Source organism: Urtica dioica, chromosome 3 (genome assembly GCF_054948205.1).
Source record: "Urtica dioica subsp. dioica isolate 48M chromosome 3, U.dioica_male_clone48M_v1_H2, whole genome shotgun sequence".
NCBI classification, from domain to species: domain Eukaryota; kingdom Viridiplantae; phylum Streptophyta; class Magnoliopsida; order Rosales; family Urticaceae; genus Urtica; species Urtica dioica.
Window position 1 is genome coordinate 46,625,599 of NC_142758.1, and position 25,969 is coordinate 46,651,567.

The following is a 25,969-nucleotide window of genomic DNA, read 5'->3' on the forward strand; positions in this document are numbered from 1 at the left end:
GACGCTCTACGAGACGTACCCAAAGACGTTGTTGCATAATTTCACACACGCAAACATATGTGTCGCCCAAAGTAAAGGGATGTGATTTGAAACGATTAACGAAATTAAATAAAACAAAAGCAAGAATAATCACAAGTTTTCAATAAAGGGAAAATAGGGGTCACGACTTCGCCAGAACTAATTACGTCGGGAGTTTCGGGTTGGAACAACGAAATCTACTCTTATGGATGCTAATCTCACTCTGTTAAGAATATTCACTAGTTTCTCTTGAGTGTTCTAGCAAACCTATGTAATTGACGGATTGTTATCATCTCGGCCTCTAATCATATTAAAACAATCACATGCATACGAAAAGAGTTCAAACGATTATATAAATTGCCTAAATTTTCTACTAACCTACGTCAACTATGAAGACATGAATAAAAGCACGATTCTTTACTCTCTCTCGAGTAGCTAAACAATCCTAGATAACAATTCTAATAGTGATCAAGCACTTGAAAGCGTTAAATATAATTCATATGAAGCAATCCATAATAATGAAGCAAACAATAATCATTTAACCCTAACGAACCCCCAACCATCATCAATCTCGGCTACATCGCGACCCCATAAAAATTTAGCCTCTAATGGAGTTCGTGATCATCGTCAAACACAAAACAGTAATTAAAAGAAATAAAACAAAGATTGAAAGAAAAAGATAATTCATATTAAATAAAATTGATGTTCAACAAGGATTCAAAACAACAAAATAAATAAAGGAGAAAAAGAAGAAGAACAAGAGAAGTTGAGGTCGATAGACTTGTCGGGTTGTCAATTTTGGCGAAAAACACTTTTTCTCTTCTCCAAAAACTCTAAAAAACAACTGAAAACTATATTGGAAAATGAAACGAATGAAAGATGTGTTTTGAGGTTACAAGAAGCTTTTAAATAGGTTTAGGGCAGTCTTTCAGAGCAATATGGGCCTCAAAAATGCTTTAAATCTGGTAATTAATGAAAACATCATTTTTGGGCCGCGATAAATTTGGACATTTGTGCAGAGATTTTGAATCGGCTGTAACTTGTTGCTCTGATGTACTATTTTCACAAATAAATATGTGTTGGAAAGCTAAGAAAAAGCTCTACTTAATCTTGGAACTGGATCATCCAAATTATTCAATTAAAAAATATCAAAATTGTGCCCGAGTCGTCTTGAATTACACCGAAATGTTGCGCCACAATCGAATAACACCTTTAACATCAAAATAATCCCTCCAAATTGAATATTACTAAAAAATACATTAAACACGCTAAAAATCACTGAAGAACGTGTGAAATTCAAGCCGAAAAATAGGAGTTTAACGTGTATAAAACATACATATCAGACGTCCCACGAGGCACACCCAAAGACACCCCACGAGGTGCACCAAAGACGTCCCACGAGATGCACCCAAGATTCCCCACTAGGCGCACCCAAGACGCCTTACGAGGCGCACCAAGACGCCCCACGAGGTGCACCCAAGACGCCATACACGGTGCGCCCAAAGACATCCCACGAGGCGCACTTAAGACGCCCTTCGAGGCGCACCTAAGACTCCCCACGAGGCGCACCTAAGATGCCACACGAGGTGCACCCAAAGACGCCCCCACGAGGCACACCAAAGATGCCCAACGACACGTATCTAAGATGCCGTACGAGGCGCACCTAAGACGCCCAACGAGGCACAAAGAGGCTACATGAAGAACACCTAAGACGTCATACGAGGCGCACCCAAAGACGCTCCATGAGGCGCATCCAAAGACGCTCCATGAGGCGCACCCAAAGACGCCCCACAAGGTACAGCTAAGACGCCCCACGAGACGACCCAAAGATGCCCCACGGGACGCATCTAAGACGCCCCACGAGGCGCACCTAAAGACACCCCGCAAAGCGCATCTAAGATGTCCCACGAGGCGCATCCAAAGACGCCCCATGAGGTGCCCTAAATGCGCCATACATGACGCTCCCAAAGACACCCCTCGCAACACACCAAAGCCGTTCCTCATGACGCACCGAAGCCGCCTACAAGGCGCATGAAAGACACCCACAAAGTGCAATAAAGACTGTCCTCCGAGACACAATCAAAGTACAACTGTTGAACAAGCAAACACATGGTTTCCAGAGAAAGCAAAGCGGTGCATCAAATACATCTAAGTGATGCATTAAAGACACATACAAGGCGCAACAAGATCGTTGGCCTCTATGAGATGTAATGCGACATGCTCACTAAAGAACAAAGACTCAAGAGAGCCAAATCTCTCAAACAATTCGAGTCCTTCAAGCAACGAACTTGGGGAAGCTACTGTTGTCGGTCATTTTGGAAATATTAAATTCTTTGTGACTTGCAAGGAATTTCATGTCAAAGCCTAAATGAGGCCCGCAAGAAAGTCCGATCCGGGCTCACAAAGACAAAAGAAATGAGCAAGCACACGTGCGCGAGCCTATACGCGACACGCGGACCAGCGCGCGCACTTTGCCTCCACCCATTCCGAATTTTTTGGGTCTTTTCAGCCATCTCTTCACTATAAATAGACCCCTCACCCAAGTAAAAAAAGAGACAATTTTAAACTCTCTCTACTTGATTCCAGAGTTTTGAAACGCTGCCGAAGACCCTCCACACTTGATTTCACTCTGATCGAGCCCGAATCTCTAATATTCTCAAAAGAATAACGGCCCCTCACCTCATTCACAGCAATCAGACTAATGATGAGTGTCGGAGTGAACGCCAGAGGCACCGCCTCTGCGACCTTCTAACTTATTTTCGTCTTCTTCTTATTATTCTCAAATCTTCACGACGAATGAAGAACATTCTTGACCTAGAAGAGCGACACGTACTCGAGACTTTCAAGTTCCGCACACCCGGCTCGGACTCGACTACTTGGTTCGGTCTTGGGTCGACCCGCCCGAAATCTTCAACGTTGCTCAATTTTCAACTATAACAGATAGTAATATGCACAATTAAATTTAAACGTGCGGTTAAACATGCATAGCCAGTTAAATTAAATTGTACGTCTAAAATTTAACTGTGTATCTTAATTAAATTTACCTACGAGATTAAATTTAATCGTAAATATTTAATTAGTCAGAAATGGTTAAATTTAACTGGTTAATTTATCCCACAAACCACTCATACTCATCAAAAGCAACATATCTTTATTATTCATATTAAATATCATCAAATCTGCTGTGATGGCATATAGGCCACAAGCAGTAAATACAGAATTTTTTTTATAACAAACCAAAAAGAAAGAACAAGGAAAAAGCATGAAATGCATTCAGGAAAGAAAAATGAAACACATCAAATCATAATCATATCATTTATTATATTATATAATCTCCGAGGACACGACGATTCTTGGTAGGTGTGCTGCCGGACGATGATCAGTCGAGGCAGCAGCGGAACATAGTGAACCTCTCCATGAGGCGGCCGCACTCTGCGCAGGCAACGGTCTCGGGCATGGCTCCTGTGGCCGGGAGGATGAGGTTGGTGCAGTGGTGAGGTGTGTCGAGGTGGATCTTGCGGAGGTGCTCGTCCAGAGCCGGGACGAACCCGACCTCGGCCTCTCTACCCCTCCACCGCCCGTGCTCGGTCAGACCACGGAACATGTGCTCCCCGCTCCCCTTCACCATCTCGCTGAACCCCCGGCTGAACACCGCCCACCCCTGGCTGCTCGACCCGTAGCTCAGCATCGCTATGATCCCCTGCATGATGGGGTCGTTCTTCACGTTCCCGACCCCTTCCGTCTTCGCCAGCTGGCCCTTGGAGTGCCACATGCTCTCGAGGCGGAGCCAGAAGTACCAGATGAGGTTCCAGTCCAAGTACCCGCTCAGGTTCTCCTGCGCGATGGTTTCGATGATGTTCTTCGTCGCCTTCTCCTTCGGCTTGCTCTTCCCCGCGTAGATCAGCTCGAGGGTGATTCCGGATTCGCGGGCCACGTCTTTGGAAACCCTCGTGAATTTGCGGATCCAGTCGATGTCTTCTCCTCCGTACAGGCAGATGTACCGCCCTTCTTGGATCTGAAATATAAGGGTCCGTTTGAAACCCGGAAAAATTGAGAGAGAGTAAAAATTTGAAGAAAAACACAACAGATACTCATTTTTTTTTCTTCTTCCTCACATTAGGGTCAAACAAAGCAACTACGAGCTCGGTTCAATTTTTTATCATTGTCAATTAGTAGTGAGATGGAACCCGATACTAATAACGATGCTGAATTATTATTGATATATGTACCCAAGCGGCCATGTTAGGCTCGAGGTTGTCGGCGAGGAGGTCGATGGTCCAGCTCATCTCCTCCCAGAGGAGCTTCTCTCTGGTGAGGGTGAAAGGGTACGAGACGCTTCCCCAGATGCACATCATGTGGATGGCGTTGTTGTGGACGATCCGGCCCTGGTGGTCCATCACCACGAGCACCGGCTTCTTGTTGAAACCCCACTTCTCCTTGAAGAACCTGCGAACCACAGAGGACACCACCGAGGGGTGGTGCACCGAGTGCCAGTCCATCTGGTCCCTCAGGTTCTCGAAACCGCGGTGCTTCTCCTCCGTCCACACATCAGAGACCGGGACCCACACCACCTCGTAGTTGCTCTCGGCCCTCGACCTGCTCTCCCTCTTCTCCATGAACATCTGCTGGAGGATCGCGAACTCGGGGGACCGAGTCAGCTCCGGGTCCATGTCTGTCAGGAACAGCGCTACCACCTTCCGGCGCAAGTCCTCCACCGAGACCTGTTGATTATTAGTTGCAGATCTCAGCACATTATTGATAAAAAAAAAAAAAAAATGACCTCATTGCTAGTTTACTGAGAAAGCCAAAAGCGAACCCTTTTCTTGTTGTAGCAATCGTAGAGTGCTGGTTGTTGTGGGTCTTCCTTGAACAGAACCCTCAGAGGCTTTGACGTGTCGATGTGAGTCATCGCGAAGGTGCGGACGATGATCTCGTACAGTTCGTCTTCTTTCTTTTTGTCTGAATATCAAAAACCAAATCCAATTATACTGGTCATTAATATGCTAAAATTTACGTACAAAGTTCACACATGTATGATAAACTTGGGGGGCTATATATACTCACCTATGAATCTGTAACAGCGTTCTATTATGTCCGCAAGGTGACCTTTAATGTTGTTGAGTTTGTGAGCCAAGGATGATAACTCCCATGGCTCTGTTAAGTACCTGATCAATAGAAAAATATGTCTTAAGTAAATTTCTAAACTAAAAATGCATCTGATGAGCCAAGCTTTAAAGTCGCGGTAGGATTTGGGGACAAATTTGATAAAGAAAATATAATTTAAATTTTGTAGGGAGTGCGTAAGAAAAAAAAAATATTCAGGAGGGTATATATGACAAAAATAACCGTTTAAAAAATTTAGGAGGCATATCCCCTATGGACCCCACCTAGCTCAGCCAATGATCATCAACGAAGGGGTTTTTTTAACAAAAAATTGGCTACGTAAACCACTTAAACTATAGGAATTGTAAATTAGTCAACCTTTGGTAAATACTTTGTAAATAATCAATTTGCATACGTGGCAGCCTATTAACTACCTAAAATATATGTTTTGTTGTGTTAAATAAGGCTTTTATTGATCTGTTAATAAGTTTACTTGGCTATTTACAATAAATTAACCAAATGTGGGCTATATCTCAATCCACTATATCCGTGTGGCTATATAACTTAATAACCCTTTTTTTAATGTTAAGAAATCATAACGCTTAACACAAATAGTTTCTTATTTCAACATTTGTAACTTCACTATCTAACCGTTGGAGGTGGATATCATATTGCTAGCCTAGCACAAAATTTTAAGCGGGGAACAATTAAAAGTTATACCGGGCACAACCGAAACAATTTTGAATTTTCATTTTTGTTCAATATTTTACTTAGCAATATATATATATATGAGAAAAATATTAGTATTATATCAAAATCAGTGCCTGCCCCAAGGCTGTCTAATTGTCAGTAAATAATGAAAAAAAGCACGTACTCGATGCCCATTCCGGTGAGCGAGAGAATCTGAGTAGCGGAGACGACGATGCTGCGGATGGTCCAGTATACAGCGGTGGGGATGTGGGAGACGGCGGCCTGAATCTCGGGGCTGTCGGAGCTGAAATACTCGCGAGGGAGGTCGAAGAACTCGACGATCTTCTTGGTGACCTCGACGATCTCCCTGATGAGAGTGTAGAGCGCGTCGAGCTTGGGCCTGAGCGCGGCCGCGTGCTCGAGCACCTCGGGAAGCTGTTTGAGGAGAGAGAGTGCCTTGGCCAGAGGGTTCGTCGGGTACAGCTGGAGGATCAGACGGAACTCCCCGAACGTGACCGCGAACGACACCAGAGCCAGCACCGCCTTCGATTCCCAGCTGTAGTGCTTGATCAGCCCCAGGATGTCCATCACTACCGTGTGGACGTCCACTCCGGCCGAGCACTTGCTATATATCTGCCGTGATCAGAGAGACGGAGCCAGAAATGTGATTAGTCATGTGATTTACAAGAGTGATCATATGATTTTATATGAGAGTTTGAAGAGTTGAGAGTTAATTGCCTCGCAGGAGATGGCACTGGTGATCCTAGCTGGGATTTCAACGTAGTCCTGAAGGCTACCAGCTGAATAGAAGACCTTCTCGTCCGAATTACCATCTGAGGACATTTGCTGTAATTCAACACCGTCATATAATAATTCAGTGTCACAAAGTCTTGTCATAATACAAAGCAAGAAGTAATAAGCATAGTAACTCGTGAGCTTATGAATTTTGTTAATGTCGATGTTAATATATTCCTTTGAAATTTTTTGTTAGGTTGCTCTAGGGACTGAGCCATAAATCTAGTTGAGAGGGCTAATGTGTAAGAAAAAGATGTATATAAAGATTTTTTTTATTTTAATAAAGGGGCAAAAAGTAGAACAAAGAAATCAAGGTTGCTATCTAGGGTCACTCATTTTAGATCGGAACTCATTATTTTTGGATAAGTCGTTTGATTTTTGCAGCTACAACTACCTTAAGTATTACCGAGTTTTCATCTTAAAACCTAGTCGACAACAAGAGGATAAAACTAGATGACAATAAGAGAATCTGGTGACACATATATAATCTAGGAAAAAAGACGGTTTTTTTTTTTATTATTATTTTATTTTTGTAATTACCTCAATGTAGCCAGGAAGGTCGGCATTGGCGCGGTGGAAGATGACATCAATGATATGGAGCACGGGCTTGACCGCGATCCCGCGGTCGTCGGACTCGTGCGTCTCGAGTATCCTCCTTCCGAGCTCGCTCTCGTCCGATGACCCGATCCCGCGGGCCCCACGCCCGTCTCCCGCCAGCCGGGCGGCCCCGCGCCGGTTCCCGTGGTCCGCCGGCGACCCCCCCACAAACCGGGCGGCCATGCTCTGCTCCACCTTGGGCAGCACCGCCCCCAAAGCCTTGTGCCCATATCCCGTCCCCATCCCCGTCCCCGCCGCCGGCTTGCTTGTCAGCCCGCCAAGTGGCGCGAGGGCAGACGCCCCGTAGGACGACGCCGCCGCCACCAACGGAGCGGCGATTCCGGCGGCGGTCGTCGCATATGGGACGGCCGCCTGGGATGATCCGGTGGTGGAATAGGCCGGGATCGCCGCCTGAGATCCGGTGGTGGAATAGGCCGGGATAGCCGCCTGAGATCCGGTGGTGGAATAGGCCGGGATCGCCGCCTGAGATCCGGTGGTGGAATACGGCGTGGCGGCCAAAGGGGCGGCGGTGGTGGTTCGGTACGGTGTCGCTGCCGTTGCTGCCAAAGGGGTGGCCGTGGCGGCGGTTGCAAATGGGGTCGCCGCCGGAGTCCTAGTGGTTTCCATGAGATTTTCTTTAGGGTTTTATGAGGAAAAATGAAAAGTTAAATGGGTTTTAGAAAGAATGATGAGTGTTTGTTTGTGTTGGTGAGATTTGGTTTGGTTACAACTCTCTATATATAGTAGTAGTGATAGTGCATGCAAGCAATGATAAAAAGAGTTTGGATAAATTAAGCAATAATGGCGCTACAGATAGTATGAATACCTTGCTTGCAAGGAGGTTTACTTATATATATTAAAGTTGGAAATATTAGGCCTATCAAGTTTAGGATATGGGCTTTGCTTATATTCTGTCCCCTTGTCTTATTACTTGGCCTTTACTAAAGTTGAGTTATCCCTATTCAGTAGGGTTATGTTTGATTAGCTAGGACTATTGTATAAGTTTTGATTGGGTTGTCAAGTTAGGATATTCCTCGTGATACACGCTATTTGTTGCTGCTCAGGCTGGTGATGAAAGGCAAACATATATTAATTTATTTGTTTGACTTACACATATGATTCATGATTATGGCATTTAAAATATTTTAAAAAATGAAGACCTCAAACCGAAATTCGTTAGGGACACAAAGGTAAGTGTTTAAAAATTAGGGCTAAACATCAAAGCCGTTGTGCTATTTACTATGCAAATTATAAGCATAATACTTCTCTTTGACTTTTTGTTGTCACACTTATATCTGAACTACACAGATGTTTGTGGATTCCCTGAACTTCTCAGCAAGCAAGGTGAAGTCTAGTAAATTCTGTTTTATATATATATATATATATATATATATATATATATATATTAGGGCATACGTAAAGTATTTATGTTGTCACCTTATACGGAGGCACAAACACAAATTACAGTTACAAAAACACAAATAATTGGATATAGAAAGTGGATATAGTTAGTATATCCAAATTATATTATAAACGGAAATTTTTGCGGACATATTTATGCGCTTGATATTATACGTATATCTATCAACAAAAAGGCGTCTTTAAAGTTCTTTTGTAGACCGGACACAAATATATGTTAATAAGCTTAAATCTTTTGTGTGCAATATTGAACCTGAAAGAATCAATAACTTTAAGCTTTAATGTTTAGAAGAAAAATCAGAAATTAAGGACTGTGGGGAATCCTACAAAGCTCTTGTCTTGTGTATACTTCACCAAATCTAATGACCCCACATGCATATTGCTTTTTTCTAAAAGAAGAAAGCAGAAAATAGCCTAGTTGTAAGCCAAGAATAGCCACGTAAGAATTGTCGACGTAATTATGGAAACTTGAGATTGAAAAGACAAATTAAAACTAGTATACAAGCTTGCATTCAAAATTGTAAATGACATATTGTCAAAAAGTTTTTCCCAGAATATAATTCTTAATTTGTGCTATATACGATAATATCTTCTTGTCCGCATAAAGTTCTTGACAAAATATATCGTCTCTATACTTTGAATGTCTAATAAAATAACAGTTATCATATTCGTACGTGACATAAGATTTTTAACTGTTGAAAAAGGAAAAAGAAATCAGTCACTTGTAAACAATTGTTTTCTTCTTTCTCTTTTTGTTTTGTAAGATTCATCTATTATTTCACTTCGGAAACGAGGAAGATTTATTTCCCTACACCAAAGTGGAAGATTTTCCATCCTTATAATCAGACATGTAGCTTAGAAGGACAATGGCTCACTCATATATATATATATATATATATATATATATATATATATATATATATATATATATATATATATATATATATATATATTTCATCATTAGGGTTTGATTATGAATGTCGTCATGTACTCATTTTCGTTCTTTAAACAATAAGAAGAAAAACATATTGACATAAGGTGGTAAATTTATCCAATACTAGCAACACTATAAATACGAGTATATATGATACATGATACAACTGAACACGCTTAAATTATTAGAGGCTTATACGGAGCCTAATTAATAATTTTACAGACTTTTGAGAAGAGGTATGCTCTCTGAAATAGTTTTTAAAATAAGGTAGTTTGGGTGATTTTCACACTTTAAAATTGTGAAAAAGTTTGGCCAACCTCTTCCACTTTTAATGAGAAGAAAGTTTCAGGTCGAACCGGGCAAAAAAAGTCTGTCCGGGCTCAGATTGTCAGTCCCGTTGTATTAGCACTAATTAAAAATTGTCGTCCAATATAAATTTTTTGAAACTTGCACGACAATTAATAAAAGCTGCCGTACAACGTGTTATTCACCGATGCAACGGACGTGTTGTTACGTCATAAGTTGGCTTTGTTTTTTTAGCGCAAGTTGTGAGGAAAGATGTCGGTCTTCATGTTCTAGCTTCTGTCTAGACATCCTACCTCTTGTGCGCAGACTGTTCTTTTTGGCAAGTTTTCGGTTTTGTCAGATTGTCTCGCTGGTGACTTTATTGAGTGATATTCTTGCGAGTATGGGTAAGGAAACCCTAGATTCACTTCCAGAGTTGTATGACTGATATAAAAGCCGAGTGCTCTACCTTTAGCAACCTTGACGCTTTTGACAAAACAATTAGGGTTCCTGGACGTGCAATATTGGCGGATTGGGAAACTAGTTGGATTGTTTTGAGCGGTATTATTTATCAAATACTATTCGAGAAGATTGAGTGTTTGAGTGATTTGGGTTATGTGCTTACGTGATTGAAGATTCACGACTGTTGAAGACTGAAGTCGTCCAAGCATTGACATTTGCTTGAAGAGTGGAATTGAGAGGGGTCTCAAACACTAGGACAAAAATCGTCATCTGGTGCGACGGATGTCGCACCAAATATGTCAAAAGAGGCACCTAATAGTTTATTAGGTGCGACATTAGGTGCGACAAAGTCGCACCTAAAAGTCCGTCACTAAAGGCATTAGGTGCGACAAGTCATACCTTTAGGTGCGACATTTTCGGGTGCGACATATCGCACCTAATGCCTAAGCTATTTTCCTGCCAAATTTATTAAAATTGGCGGGTATATTCATAACAGGTGCGACAATGTCGCACCTAATACCCTTCCCGCCATTATATTCGGTGTGACAATGTCGCACCGAATATGTTTTTTTAATTAAAAAAAATTACAAAAAACTCGAGGAATCAAAATTCATCAACAAAGTTCAGACTTAAACCTCAGAGATCAAAGCACAACAGTAGTCATGCTAGCTGATTAAATCCTTACTTATTATTGACTACCAATAAACCAGTTAACATTCAAACATGGAATTGAAGTATTTTTTTCATTCAAGCATTTCATCAAACACGTAGAACACGCACTTTCAGACCGACTATACAAGTACCAGAATCGAAGGCAAAAAATACTGTGGGATTTAGAGATCTGTATATTTCTAGGTTAATATTTGGAGGTGAGGGATTGTAATTCAGTAGGTGGTGAGGGTTATACAGAGTCGTGGAGTCGTGGTTGCTTGCTATCGCTGCTCGACCGGGAGTGGGACTTGCGAGCTGCCTCATCCTGTTGCAGAGCTTCAACTATATGGCCTTGATCTGTAGAAATCACACACACACACACAAAACATTAGACTGAATTTCAGAGTCCACTTCAAGCAGCAAAGCAGAATTTCAAATACCAGGCATTAGATCATAGTATAAAAAAGGCAACTGAATTCAATATCTCCAAACAATTATCCACCAGAATCAATATTTGAAATTACAAATTCAATACAAGAGATTTTGAGATTTCCTTACCTCAAAAAAGAACGAAGACGTCGAATCCCTAAATCTTTGAACAACAAGTTGAATCGAGAAGAAAGAGAGAAAAAGTATCAATGCTCAAACCCTAGAAATTTCTCGTGACAAATTCGAGAAAAAGAATGAAGAGGAATACTCAGGGGCCCGGAGATACAAATAGAGAAGGAGAGAGGCGCAAACTTGGATAACGAAGAAGAAAAAGAAGCATCGAGGACGGGGCAGCGGGGCGGGGCAGCGGGAGGCACGGTGGCAGGGATGGACGTCGGTGGCTGACTGGTAGAGAGAGACAGTGTGAGACGGTGAGAGAGAGAGAGAGACGGTGAGAAAGGGAGAGACAGTGACAGAGAGAGAGAGACGTACCGGGGAGGGACGGCGGCGGAGAGCAGAAAGAGAGACAGATCGAGTGAGAGAATGAGAGTGAGTGAGAATGAGTGAAAAAGAAGGAAGTTCGGGTTTAAAAACCCCAATTCATATTGAGTGTGACATTGTCGCACCTAATATGAAATCCCAGGTCTAAAAAAATTCGGCAGGATTTCGCTGACAACTTTAATTTTAAAACCCATTGGGTGCGACATTTGTCGCACCTAAAGGTATCAGGTGCGACATTGTCGCACCGAATAACACTAAACATTAGCGAAATTTTTAGTCATCCGAATGAGTATCCGGTGCGACATGTCGCACCTAATATGGGCTTAGGTGCGACTATTAGGTGCGACATGTCGCACCTAATACCCTTCCGCACCCAATATGTTAATTTGTAGTAGTGAAATTCAGGGGTAGTCCCTGCACTTAGTATTCACTCGTGGTAATAGTTTCTATGGTTTTGATTTGTTGTTGTAATCATATAAGACCTTGCTTGTACTATTGACTACGTGATAGTGAATTCCTTCCACTAGCTGTGAGCCCCCAGACGTAGGTGGCATTGCACCAAACTGGGTAACCATATTGTGTGTCTTTTCTTTATCGCACTTCTTGTTGATTATCCATTGTCTGTGTTAAGCAAGTTGTCGGACACATTGTTTATAAATTGTGTGCGACATCTTGTCTCTCTAACCTAACAGAATTATAGGACGAATAAAATTTTGGATGATACTTAAAAAACTATCATCCAATATTAATTTTTCAAACTTGTACGACAATTTTAATAAACTATTGTACAATATTCTCATCGCCATGGCGAGAGTAATTCCCGCCGTGGCGAGAAGGCTTGGACAAAAGTTTTCTTTTTCAGAATTATCGTCCAAAGTGTGCCGTCCAAGCCACATATTCACACACAAATTCTTCCAAACATTTAATTGCAGATAAAAATAAAAATAAAAGTCATCAACATGAACATCCTTCAAAATCAAAAGATCCAAGCAAATATAAGTTAAAAATAAAAAAAATCATGAACTAATCATGATACCCGAACGATGACCTGTCAGTGCAACAGCTGTACACGACCATCTTGTCCATCCGGGCATTACAGACGGCGCAGAAAATCCCGCTCATCTCCGTGTCCGACAAGATCATGCTGACACAGTGCGCGTGATCGTTGCACAGCTCGTGAAACCGCCTCGCGATCCCAGTCGCGAATCCATAGCCCTCCTCTTTCCCAGCTCTCTCCACCATCGCTCTCATCATCACTTCCCCGTCGCCCTCGAACAGAACCGAGCCGGTGGGCCCGGGCTCGCTGATCGCGGCCCACCCTTTGCTGCTTGATCCGAAGCTCAGCATCCTCACCGCCCCGTCCTGGACCGGGCTGCGCGCGTGGGCCCACACGGCCGCTTCAAGCCCGTCCGGCCCGGGGATGGGCTCGGGCTCGTGATCCTCCTGATACGGCGGCGGCTCGGTGACGCAGATTTTGTCGAGCCTGAGCCAGAAGTAGGAGATGAGATTCCAGCCGAGGGCGTGGCTGAGCTTCTCGCGCTGAACAACGTTGGTGATCTTCTTCACGACCCTCTCGCGGCCACGGGCCTTGCCCACGTAGAGGAGCTCGAGATCGATCCCAGACTCTCTGGCTGCTTGTTTCGCCGTTTTCGTGAATTTCCGGATCCAGTCAATGTCCTCTCCGCCGTACAGGCATATGTGTTTCCCTTCTTCAATCTGCAACGGAAACAAAAATGTCAAACTTGTTTTAATCCCATAAAGAAAGCTTAACATTGCTTTAGTTCCACTGAATGTTTCATTTTTTTCATTTTAATTAAACTGTAATAATTAGTGTTAAAATGCCAAAATATGCATTAAATAAAATTAATTATGCGTTCCAAATATTGATCAAGAATAAAAGTTCTTGAATGTCAAAAAAAAAAAAATTCAAGTTTGAAGATTGAGGTGCAACTGCCAGGACAAGTTTAGAGACAACCGAGAGTTCCACAAACCTTTTCTTATACAAATGTGTTAGATGTATATTTTTATTAAAACAAATTAAACAAAATAATCATTTGAAATTAAATAATTAGCAAAAGTTACATTGTTCAATTTTCTCTTTACATTTTTCAATAAAAAATTTGGACTCGCAATTTACCACTGTAAAAAAAAATCTTGTTAACAACTTGCACTTGCACATGATTTTGAGTATTATGTTAAGTCTTTAGTTTCGATTGACTAATTAATTAGAACACCTACTTATAGAGAATAGAGAGAATAAAAAAAAAAGTCTAACCCAGGAAGGCAAAAACTTGTCGATTCCTTCGGCGAGAAGCGAGATGGACCAAGTGGTCTGGCTCCAGAGTAATCTCTCCTTGTCGAGACTGAAAGGGTAACCTTGGTTTCCCCAAATACAAAACATTCTTAGAGCGTCTTTGTGGACAATTTTCCCTTTGTCGTCCATAACCAAAACCAGAGGCTTCTTGACGAACCCGCACTTCTCTCTCACGTACCTCGTGACCTGCGGAGGCACTTCCGAAGGGCGGTTCACCGCGAGCCACTCCATTTGGTCTCTCAGGCTCTCGAACTGTCGCTGCTTCTCGTTCGTCCACTTGTCCACGATCGGAAACCAAACTATCTCGTACGGGCAATCGTCCCGCGACTCTTCGGGGTATATTTGCTGTAAGATTAGATAGTCTTCGGTGACGATGTCGAGGTCCGTTATAAATAGCCCCACAACCTTGTTCCTCAGGACTTTTGTTGAAACCTGTTTCCAAAACATGGCTTTGGAAATTAACTAAACTAACTGAATTTTTTTAATGACTGGAACTTAATTTATCGGCAACACTATGAAAGTCCTATGACAATTATGCAAGAGAGATTGAAAACACAACTCTCGATTTGGATTATTAGTGAAATTTGTAGCGATAAAAGTCGACGTAGCTCTCGTATTGAGAGTGAACTACTATAAATATAAATATGAATCTCTTTACGGTCAAATTTGGGGCTCGAATTAAGCCTAACAATATACATGTAATGAAAATTTAGAGGACAAACCAAGTATTGTTGGAGGCAATCAAATAGAGCTTGTTGACCTTCCTTCTCGTGAAATAATAAGTCGAGAGACTTGGAATTATCATCATGTGACGACTCTAGAACCCTCACGATTGCGTCCAAAATCTCGTCATCTTTCTTCTTTTCTGAATCAAGACCCATTCTTCTTGAGCATGTATATTTTTCATAATTATTACACTCAAACTAAGAGGGCATGTATATGTACAAAAGACTCGAAACATATTTCCGAAAAAAAATACTCACCTATATATCTATAGCAAAAACTGATTCGCTCATAAATCTGGCTACGAATTTTTTTGAGTTTATGAGCGGTAGACGATAGCTCCCAAGGACTGGAGAGGCACCTGGGAGAGGCACAAGAATTGCAGCAGAAAATTGATAAATATATTTACTTTTATGCCTCTAAAATACTACATTATGTTACACAATCTCATATTAAAAAGATAAATAGACTTAGCAAGATTTATAAGGTCACGAACTCTCCTCTCAGAATCAACTAGTTTTGGTATGTAATCATGTCCGGGGACGAAGCCAATGCCGGTCCATGTGCCCCCTCAAATTTTTGTTTTTGCACTTTTTGCCAATTTTTTCATATTTTCTTACATTTTTTACTTTAAAAATTTACAAATCAGCTCCCTAAACCTTTTTTTTTTGCAAATTAGCACCCCTAGTCAAGATTTCAGGCTTCGTCCTTTATGTCAATGCTAATGGTACAAAACCTTATAACTTTAAAATGGTATCAGAGCATCAAACCTCAAACGCGCATCGCCTAATAAATAAAATAACATGGACTAAGATGAGCCCACAGAACCATCATCTTTACGGTACAAATTAAGAATCACATAACAGAAAACTAATTAGATTTTAAATCATGTTTATTATTATTAGGTCATTAGTTACTCGCTCATCGTCAATTGATTTTAAGATGGAACATCATACTTAACATACATAAAGTGTTAAACTGGGATACAGGAAAAACGTACTCAGGGCCCAAAGTTGCGAGGACGTTAATCTGTGAAGCGCAATCCACCGCACTCATGATGGTCCAATAAACAGCTGTGGGAATATCAGCAGTACAAAATTCTATGATATCGATCGCTTCAAAGGAAAAGTATTTATTTCCCAAAACCTCATACAACTCAACAATGCTCTTGGTCGAGTTGAGTATGGCCTCGATCAGAATCGAACACGCCTCGAGCTTCGGCTTTAAAATCCCCGCCGTCACCGAGTCTAGAGATATAATTTGTCGGACTGTCAATAGGTTCGAGACAGCTTTGGCGAGTGGATCGGTGGAGCGAAGCTGCTCGACCAAATAAAACTGCCCTAGGCTCAAGGAAAAAGCCGCCACGGCTAGCACAACCTTCGCGTCCCATTTATATTGCTTCGTCATGTTTAGTATGTCCATTGTTGTCTCGTGCGAATCTCGACCCTCCAACCGATCACGATAAATCTGTGCTCTCGGGCATAATTAGCTATAAAAATAAAGAGGAAGTTTTAAATTGTTGCTAAAAATAAAAATTTTAGGTTACTTAACCTTGATGTAAATCGTGTTGATCGTTTTTTGCAGTTCAGCGGTGTCTTTGGAGTGAGAATCCAGTGCGTTCATATCCGCTACATCCTCGTGATAAGACGACTGTGGTTCCTTGACCGAGCGCCTTAATATGACCTCGACTACGTCAAGAACAGGCTTTGTGGAAAACTCTAGTTCTTGTAATCCGTGAATCTCGAGGATTCGATGCCTCAACTGAAGATCACTAGTCTCATCTCTGGGCTTGGAAAATTTCATCTTAACGTGATTTCTCTTTTCTTGAGGCTCAGAGTCGCTTATTTTTTGTTTCATTTCATTTCGGGTAAGCAAGTTCTGTTGGGGCTAAATTCAAACTTTTTTTTTTGTGTGAAACACAATTTTTTTTCTTACTAAAAGCAAAAGATAAGGCCAGAGAAAGTTCTTATCTTGGTATCTTAGAGTACATTAGTTTTCATTGTCTTGTTCGTAGTGCCATTGTGAACTATATTCTATATATGACGTTGGGTTAATTTTGGAACATGATGAACTTCTCAACAAGCAAAGTAGTGTTCTATATATTCTGTACGCCTTAATCTGCACGGTTTTTATGATGTTCTTTTGCCTGTCTTTGTAGCTTCAATTTCATTAGGAATTCAGTAACACGCTCTTCTTTTGGGCCACATTAGAAACTACATATTTACAAAAAAAATTATTTAAAAATAGCTGCTTTGTTGTAAAGTAAAAGCCCGAGAGAGGGCATCCAATTGGGTGAACCGTGGATCTGAAGAAATCTGTTTGCGCCAATGAAACATTAACCAAATATTTCTACTTTTTTATTATTCACAAAAGAAGGTCTTATAATTCAAATTAAAATCCCCTGATTTCATTTTATTACTCGAGTATATTCCATCACCACTACTTTTATGAGTTTTTATTTATATTTTTATTTTTTTTATAGCTAAATAGTCACAATTTGTGCCGAACAAAAATATTAAACAAGATTTGTTTTCAGTAGTCATCAAATCTCTTTTTATTATATGAGTTCAACATAATTTCTTTTAATTAAATGAGTTCAACCGAGTTTAAGTATCCAGAGTCAATTTTTTTAGTAGCACAAGATTAGGATCTCGTGCATGCCATATATATGTCACCATTACATAAATTACATTACACATCGTACAAATGATCTAAGAAAAGGCTTTGGTTCGGATCGGGCCTGAGTCTTAGATCTGTACTATAGGGCTAAGGACTGAATATAGGACCAAGCCTGAACTACTATTGGGCCCAGTGATGGAGCTTAAGGTGATTTTTGGGGGACTTACACACTTTTATCACGACGGGAATATTTTCCGTCGTTGAAACGCTTTACGTCATGACGAAACATTATTCGTCGCCATAAAATACACCAAAATTGTTCTTTTTCCATGACGGAAGCCAAAACCGTTGTGAAAAGTTATTTAAAAAAAAAAAATGCTCTTTCCACGACGATTTCAAAAACCGTCGCGAAAAGTGGCACGTCGGGCCTTTATTTTTTATAACCGTCATCTAAAATTCATCGTGTAATCGAGTATTTGTAGTAATGCTTGTTGTTTTAACCTTATTGAATTATAAATCGTCAAGCATCCGATCCGATAAAGCTCTTTCTAAAGAAAACACAACATAAACGCCTAAAAATTATCCCTTAAGATTGGAAAAAAAATTCCTTCAAATTAATATAACATTAACTCCATTTTTAAAAGTAATGGAGTTATACTGAAAATCCATGAATGTTCTCAAACACTTTGTCTCACAAGGTGTGTCCCATCATCTTCTAATAACCAATCTCATCCTTCGATTATTTATAGATGACAAATTTCTTCATTGTGTGCCCGCATTTCTCGCAAGCTTCCGTGGCTTCAATTGGCTCCTTATCTTCATTTGCGACAAGTTTAGAGTGACCACAACAAGGCTCGGGATCAACAACCCGATACTTGTTTCGTTCACCGGCCGAAAAACACTTCTCTAAGCATTCTCGGAGCTTAGATGGCTGTTCGACTCTAACAATGCCTTCCTCCGAATCGCCTTTCCCCAAAATTGCCCAATCCTCGCCCTCGTCGTCCATTTTTATCAGCCTAGTCACTTCTTGTAAGACAAGGTCGTCAGAGTCTTCCGTGAAGCCTAGTCGGAGCTTCGATCGTCGCATGCTCTCTAGCCGAAGCCAAAAAAATTGCATTTTCGTTTTTGACAATAGACTACTTATATCCCCATCTTCAATTTTGGCAAGAATGTTGTGGCTGACCGAATTCTCGCTTGTGTTATTCTTTTTCTTCTTTCCCACGTAGATCATCTCGAGCTTAAAACCCGAGTTTCTTATATCTGTCACTTTAGCGTTGAGTTCTAGAATCCAATCCATGTTGTTGCCCCCATATATGCAGATATATCTCTCTTCTTTAACCTACATATATCAACCAATAAACAAATGTCAAAAGATAATTTCTTATAGTTTCTAACTCAAATATTCACTGAACTATCATATGAGAAGAGCATTTTGGTCTTTAATCTTATTTTTTGTTAGCAATTTTATTTATTTCACAGCATTTTAATACATTTTCCTGAAAACATTAGTTTTATTTTTGAAATTCAACACGCATTTAGATACCTTAAAATAAATTAAAAAAATTTGATAACTTATTTATGTTTTAAAAGGTACCATTATAGTACTATAAAATCTAACTTTTAACAATCTAAAATTGACCAATTTTTTAGTCATTTATTATAATAAATTTGAATAGTTTCGTTGATAAAACTAGCGCGCTAAGTTGGAAAATATGTTGTAAGTTTTGACATATTTTATTGTAATGTTTCATATTAATATAAAAAATGAGTAAATAAAATGCAATAAATCTAATCGATCGTTTGCTATAATAAGAACTATTATAGCTAAATTGATCTCTTTTTAAAGCTTTTGGATTCATACCCATCGAGTGAGAAGTGGGTCAATTTCATCCACAAGAAACTGCAATGTCCATCTCTGCTCTTCCCAAAGCTCTTCTTCTCTAGAAGCCGAAAACGGGTGAGCTCTCGGACCCCAAATGAACATCATATCCATCGCATTCAAGTTCGTGACTTTTCCATTTGAATCCAATGCAACCATTAAAGGCTCGTCCTTGTAGTTCCATGCTTGCCTGATATATCTCACCGCAGCCGAATTTAGCGACCATGGCTGCTTTATCGAACACCATGGCAAAGAACGCGACATCGCTCCGAAACTTCTCTTCTCGGGTTCGTTCCAGGAACCAGAACTACCCAGGATTGGAATCCACACAATTTCATAGATTTCTTCAAAATTTCTGTTATGTTGTTGAATCAGTAGGAGTTTGTCCTCCACTTGAAGAAGGTCTGGCTTTGAGATCAAAAGTATGACAACCTTGTTTTCCAGCTCTATAAGTCCAAGCTGTAAAAGTAGTGAAACCAATTTATCTTTTTTTTTTTTTTTACTTTATATACCAAGATTGTGATTTGGTATAAAAGGCAGGGTTTAATTAAAACAATCACGAAAAGCCGCGTCCAAACGTCCAATAAATCGCGTCCTTAAAGTTTGATGATTTTACTTTGAATTAGGTCAAAATAAAAAAATTCTAGCAATTTTAATAACAAAATTTTCAAATACCGGAAAAATTTATTAAATTGGGAAAAAATTTCAAAACGACATTATGAATTTATCCAAATTTATATTGGGCAATTACATAAAAGGAAATCCTAGGTTATTTATCAGAAATCAGCATTTTAGTGGTCGGTGAAAAGTGAAAGCCAAGAACAAAATAAAACAAGGGTAAAGATAAATACTTGCCTTTGCCTGAGAAAGGCAGTCAATGAGCGGAAAGTCATCTCTGAATGCAAATAACGTCCTAAGCACTTGTTGGTTTTCTTTATGGTCTTCGTTAAAGATGGTCAACAGACTTTGGTACAACTTTGCCTCTATTAATTTATGATCAGAATCGATATGTGCAAAAGTTTATTAAATCAAAGTAATTAACAAATGTTTTCAAAGTTGCATAATAAACAGTAAGAGTGGCCGAACCTGATATTTCACTGATTTCCAGTACTTGCTTCTTGAGATTATTTGAGATTCCTCTAAGCCTGTGGACCAAACTTGAGAGCTCCCATGTTGCTATTGTTGTTGTATCTGAGTACTTAAATTTGAAATTACAAAAAAAACCCCAATAATTCAGCCATCACAGTTTCAAAATATTTAAATGCGTGAAACATTAATTATATTTTTCTCCTTAAACTATTGAAATTATCTTATATTAAAACGCCCTATGCATAGAAAACAATAAGAAGTACTAAGGGGGAGATAAAGGACTAAACAAAATTAGAGAGGCAATATTATATATGATTTTTGACACAAATAGTCCCTAATTTTTTTGTGCATTTTGGTCTCTAAATGTTTTTAGCTTTATACAATTTACAATGTATTTTAGCTTATGCACATGTTTTAAGTTGACAAGGAGTATAATTTTATAAAAATAAAAATATCTGAAAGGATCAAAATGCTTTCATGTCAATAAGTAAGGGACCAAAATACTTTAGGTTAATTCGAAACCAAAATACCAAAATTATAAAAGATTAGGGACTATTTGCAACAAAAACCCTATTACATAAGAGCTGTTAATAATATAGGGAGAAAATAAATCTTAATTATAGATTAAAAAAAAACATTTCGATAATGCGTAGATTATGAGGGAAGGAACATGCACCTGCTCGGGCTTCAAATCCGAGATCTGATAAGAGCATGTCAAGATGCTTCTGAGAATCCAATAAACGGTGGAGTATATATGAAGCTCTCTTATCGAACTCGCCTCATGGCCCAAGTTTACTTGCGAAAGAGGCAATCCTTCGAACAAAACCACACTCTTCGTCAAATCCACAACGATCCTGATTAGCGATCCCAGAGCCTTGAACTGCCGGCTCAGAGAGCTTATGTCGCTCGGCAACTGTTTCAGCATCGCGACCGAGACCGCCAATGGGTTTTTAGGGTAAAGCTGGATCAAGAGCCAGAACTCCCCGTAGCTCTTTGCAAAGGCCAATAGAGCTAGGACCGCCTTGTCGTCCCATCTATAGTTTGCGAGAGAGTCGAACAACGACATTGTTTTCTTATGTAGATTCTCTTCATTCAAGCAGCTACACAATATCTGTTTGATTTTCATTTATTATATATATATTTTTTAAATAAATAGAGGGTCGTGATACGAGGCTTGCTAGGGTCGAATAACTTGACGCCCTGACAACGGGCGTCAGGGCTCAACCCTAACAAGCTAAAAAAGAGTGACGGTTAATTACCTCATGCGAAATTTTGATGATTGTTTGTGAAAGTGATAATTCCGAGCCGATCACGTCAATGTTGGTTTCTTCCTTTGCAGTGTTACCGGAGCAAAAATTGGTAGATGGGACCTGAAATATTGATCAAACATCCACATGAAAAATTATGAATGAAGATAATTGGAACTAACATTAAAACAATTGGGAAAGAGAATTGGTGATTAATTTCAAAATTAGCAAAATTTCACATTGACGTTAAATTATTTTCGTCGATATATATTGCCATCGTCATTTCGGTAATATAATATCATCGGCAACTGAAGAGATAAATTATAGTAAATTACAAAGGAAAATGAAGTGAGATAGAATTAATACATTGCAAAACGTGGCCAATACTTTGAGAGATAAGAGACTAATGATCATCGGCTAATAACTGCAATTTGAAATCTAACAATCTAAATAATGACATAATTTGGCACATAAAGTAAGCTAGTACGTACTTGTGTTATGGTGGCATAAAGCATGATGTTTTCCATGGCACAAAGAAGCCGGTCAGAATCGAGACACCGGCCATCGGGGTCGTGGCTCGAGAGGAGCGTTCTTATTAGCACATCTTCCAAAGGTGGTGATTTTATCAAACCCTCAATGTTCATAGTGACCGGAAGAAGAAGAAGAAGAAGAAATAATAATAATCTATTGCATGAGTTTTAGTACTGCATGTTGGGCTACATCTCAACTAAAAAAAAGGGTAAAAGAAAATATTGCAGTAATGACATGCGCTTTGTTGATATTTTAAACCTGTGTGTGGCTGTGGAGACCACATGAAAAAAAGAAGAATATAAATATCAAGATTCTAAGTTAAAAAAGAAAGTTTAGTTGTACACGGCAATTATAATTCATGGCCTTTGGCTTTTATACTTCGTCCTTTTTGTTTGGTTGTTTAAGTGAGCATAAGAGTGTTTGTTGCCAGTTCTAATAATTTCTTCGTTTGGCTACTTCTTCCTCAAACCATATTTTAAAAAAAGAAAAGAACTAAATCAGGAAAGCAAGGAATGGAAGTTATACTGTCTCCTGCTTCAACCATATAAACATTGTTTGTGAAGCTAAACAAAAAAAAAAAGTAATAATAATTCTAAATGTAAGCCCAATTATTTTTGAATTTATTCTAAAAAATATACCACTAGATATTGTCATGAAACTACAAGTTTTTTTCTTTTTATGCCAAAAATAAATTCGTCTTTTTTTCTTTTTAAAATCACATTTTTTTATTGAAAAAGGAAAATTATATGAAGTAATTGTTTGAAATTAATTGATTAATAAAAGAAACAAAGTTTCAAGTTTTAAGCAAAATAACAAAAAATTTACAATGTCTTTACCATTATTAACAATTTATATAAATAATTTATCAGTTTCGAAAGATAATTACATGAAATTTGTTAAAATATAATACTTTCGCATTTTGGCTATTTCAGGATAAATCTGAACTAAATTAGCAAATTAGTCAACTAAAACTAGAGGAATTTTTAGCCAACGCTTTATAAATTTTGGGAAAATAATCAACATTTTGATAAGATATTTCAATCAATTTATGCATGTAAATATTTTATCATGGCTATTTACCAAAAATTTACTAAATATTGATTAAACGACAAATCAAAACTATAAATAAAACTATATATGTAATGCACTCTTTTTTAAATCTATTAATTTCAATTGACTACTTAGAAAATTGAAATTATGTTTAGTGTTATGATACAACTAAATGATAATAAAATACACGAAACAATATCTCAAAAGAAACGCTAATTGATTCTCATAGTTTTCTAGATATATTTGGATCCGACCAAAAATGTAAACAAAAGAACATTGACTGGTGGTAGGCACGAAGCCAGGTGTCTCAAATTTTTTTTTTTTACACTTTTTTCCCACTTTTCATTTTATTTTTATAATTTTTTACCCTTAAAATTTACAAATTAACGCCCTTGAATTTTTTTTTACAAATTAATTCTCCCTAAAGTGAAATCATGGCTTTGTCCCTGACTGGTGGTATAATGGTCTAAGGACGACATAAGAAATAGAGCGGTGGTTGAATGTAAGGTAAATAATATTAATTGTATGAAATCTCAAAGAAGAAATGGTGTCGCAAGATCTCATATATAGAACCTCTTCAAATCCCATCATGGAATAAGTGTTCTATGTTGTAAAAGGTGAAATTTGTTGTAACTAGCCAAGCTTGTCATTCTTATTGGGGGAATAGCCCAAGTTTCATTTTATTAAGCAAATAGCCCATATTTTCGGCTCAGACCATAACGCCCTTGGTAAATTCGCGAATAGGTTAATTTAATTAACCTATTGGAGTGAGTTAGGTTAATTAATTAACTTATTGGTTGAATATTAGTTTAGGTTCTGATTTTTTTGTGAGTAAAGTTAATTTACTAAATGATTGAATTCGGAATTAGGTCAATTAATTGAATGCTTTGAATATCAATTGACTTAAGTTATGATTTTTGTAAATTTTTTTGTGAATTTCAAATCCTTCACGAATCAGTTAATTAATTAATCTAACTCACTCCAGTAGGTTAATTAAATTAACCGATTCGCGAATTTACAAAGTGTCTCTCCTCATTCCCCTCCATCACCGCCAATTTCCTCTCCGCCGCCGATTCCTCTCCCCCGCCGATTTTCGAGTCAATCTGAGCCGTCGATTCTCCGAGCATCGCCGCCGCCGGAGCTCGACGGAATCGACGCCGTCTATGGCGGATCTTGACGGCGTCTATGGCGGATCTTGACGGCGTCTATGGCGGATCTCGCCGGCGACAATAGGGATCATCAACGAGGATGGACGACGATTGGCGACGACGCGGCGGCGTGAAATGGATCGGCGGCGTGAAGTGGATCGGTGGCGTGAAATTGACGAAGATGAGAACAAGTTTAGGTTTAGGTTTTGGAAAAATTGAGTTTTGCTCTTTAATAGGTGCGTTAATCACGCGTAAAACTCTTATTTCCCGAACCAAAAACCGACGAGACCTCGAGTATTTTAATGGTTTTTACTAGGTTTTTGAGTAGTTTCATGTTCAAAGGAGCAATAGAGCGCCTACAATCAATTTCGTGGAAAGATGACGGGATTTGGAGACAAAACGGTCGAAATAGAGTCAAAAAGAGATGAGCAAGAAGATTGGCGACTACGCGCGCCGCGAGAAGACAAAATTCGAGACCGCGCGCCGCGTGCTTCTTGTCACGCGCCGCGCATACTGGGGGCACAAACCATGAAAATGCACAGAGTTTTATGCGCGGAGCGCGCGTAACCTGGAGTCTGATCCGCGCGCCGCAAGCATTCGACACGCGCACCGCGCGTTCCTTCGTGTTTTGACGGACTTTCTTTCCGTTTTTTTTTTTTTTATGTTTTTGGGTCATTTGAACCCTTCCAAAGGCCCAATATGCTCCGAAAATCACCATTTCACCTATATATTCGACTTTAAGCTCTCAAAAACACATCTTCTCTTTTGTTTAAGTTTCTCTTTTATTGTTTGGTTGTTCTTGAGAGCTTTTGAAAGAGGAAAAAAGCGTTCTTCAACGGAATTGACAACCCGACGAGTTCTCCTTCTCCGAATTCATTCGTTCTTCTTCCTTATCTTCTTTTATTTATTTTATTGCTCTAAATTATTGTTGAACATCAGTTTTATTTAATATGAATTCTCTTTTGGTTTCAATCTTTATTTTATTGCTTTTAATTATTCTGTTATGTTTAGCGTTGATTATGAACACCATTCGAGGCTAAGTTTCTTATGGGGTTGCGATGTAGCCGGAATTGATAATGGTTGGGGGGTTCGTTAGGGTTAGATAATTATTGTTTGCTTCATTATTATGGATTGCTTGATATGAATTGTTCCTTATGCTTTCTAATGTTTGATCTATTGGTGAATCAGGCGCGTATCAGACACGAACAATCGTTCTGATGCGACTCGTTTGAGATGATTCCACCATATAACCATATTAATGCGGAAAAATAATTAATTACGCTGATCATAAGCTAATTAAATTATGGTTATAATTAACAAGATCTAGTTATGTTTAATTAATTTAATTCACGAGAGCATATTTATCAAGCGACCGATTTGAGCGAAAAACGAATACTTACATTGATTTTCGGTTCAGCTACAGAACGCTCCTAAACCAATCGCGTACTCCTTGCGTCGTCTTGATGAAGGACTCGAGGATGACAC

The 25,969-nt window shown here is 39.3% G+C and overlaps 3 protein-coding genes across 3 annotated transcripts; all 3 read right to left on the minus strand.

Moving 5' to 3' along the window:
- Positions 1-3,152: 3,152 nt before the first annotated feature.
- Positions 3,153-7,935, minus strand: LOC149403191 (protein SIEVE ELEMENT OCCLUSION B-like). Its single transcript, XM_089608795.1, has 7 exons — positions 7,147-7,935; positions 6,550-6,657; positions 5,996-6,444; positions 5,083-5,183; positions 4,835-4,977; positions 4,248-4,739; positions 3,153-4,033 (listed from the first exon to the last, which is right to left on the minus strand). Exons 1-7 carry the CDS (start codon positions 7,828-7,830, stop codon positions 3,398-3,400), a joined length of 2,613 nt encoding a protein of 870 aa, XP_089464921.1. The 5' UTR covers positions 7,831-7,935; the 3' UTR covers positions 3,153-3,397.
- A 4,831-nt stretch (positions 7,936-12,766) lies between these two features.
- Positions 12,767-16,951, minus strand: LOC149403192 (protein SIEVE ELEMENT OCCLUSION B-like). Its single transcript, XM_089609341.1, has 6 exons — positions 16,473-16,951; positions 15,922-16,388; positions 15,182-15,282; positions 14,921-15,063; positions 14,160-14,630; positions 12,767-13,600 (listed from the first exon to the last, which is right to left on the minus strand). Exons 1-6 carry the CDS (start codon positions 16,776-16,778, stop codon positions 12,908-12,910), a joined length of 2,181 nt encoding a protein of 726 aa, XP_089465467.1. The 5' UTR covers positions 16,779-16,951; the 3' UTR covers positions 12,767-12,907.
- A 1,164-nt stretch (positions 16,952-18,115) lies between these two features.
- Positions 18,116-22,505, minus strand: LOC149403193 (sieve element occlusion protein). Its single transcript, XM_089609342.1, has 7 exons — positions 22,247-22,505; positions 21,768-21,878; positions 21,185-21,619; positions 20,506-20,617; positions 20,275-20,402; positions 19,402-19,878; positions 18,116-18,879 (listed from the first exon to the last, which is right to left on the minus strand). Exons 1-7 carry the CDS (start codon positions 22,397-22,399, stop codon positions 18,280-18,282), a joined length of 2,016 nt encoding a protein of 671 aa, XP_089465468.1. The 5' UTR covers positions 22,400-22,505; the 3' UTR covers positions 18,116-18,279.
- Positions 22,506-25,969: the final 3,464 nt, after the last annotated feature.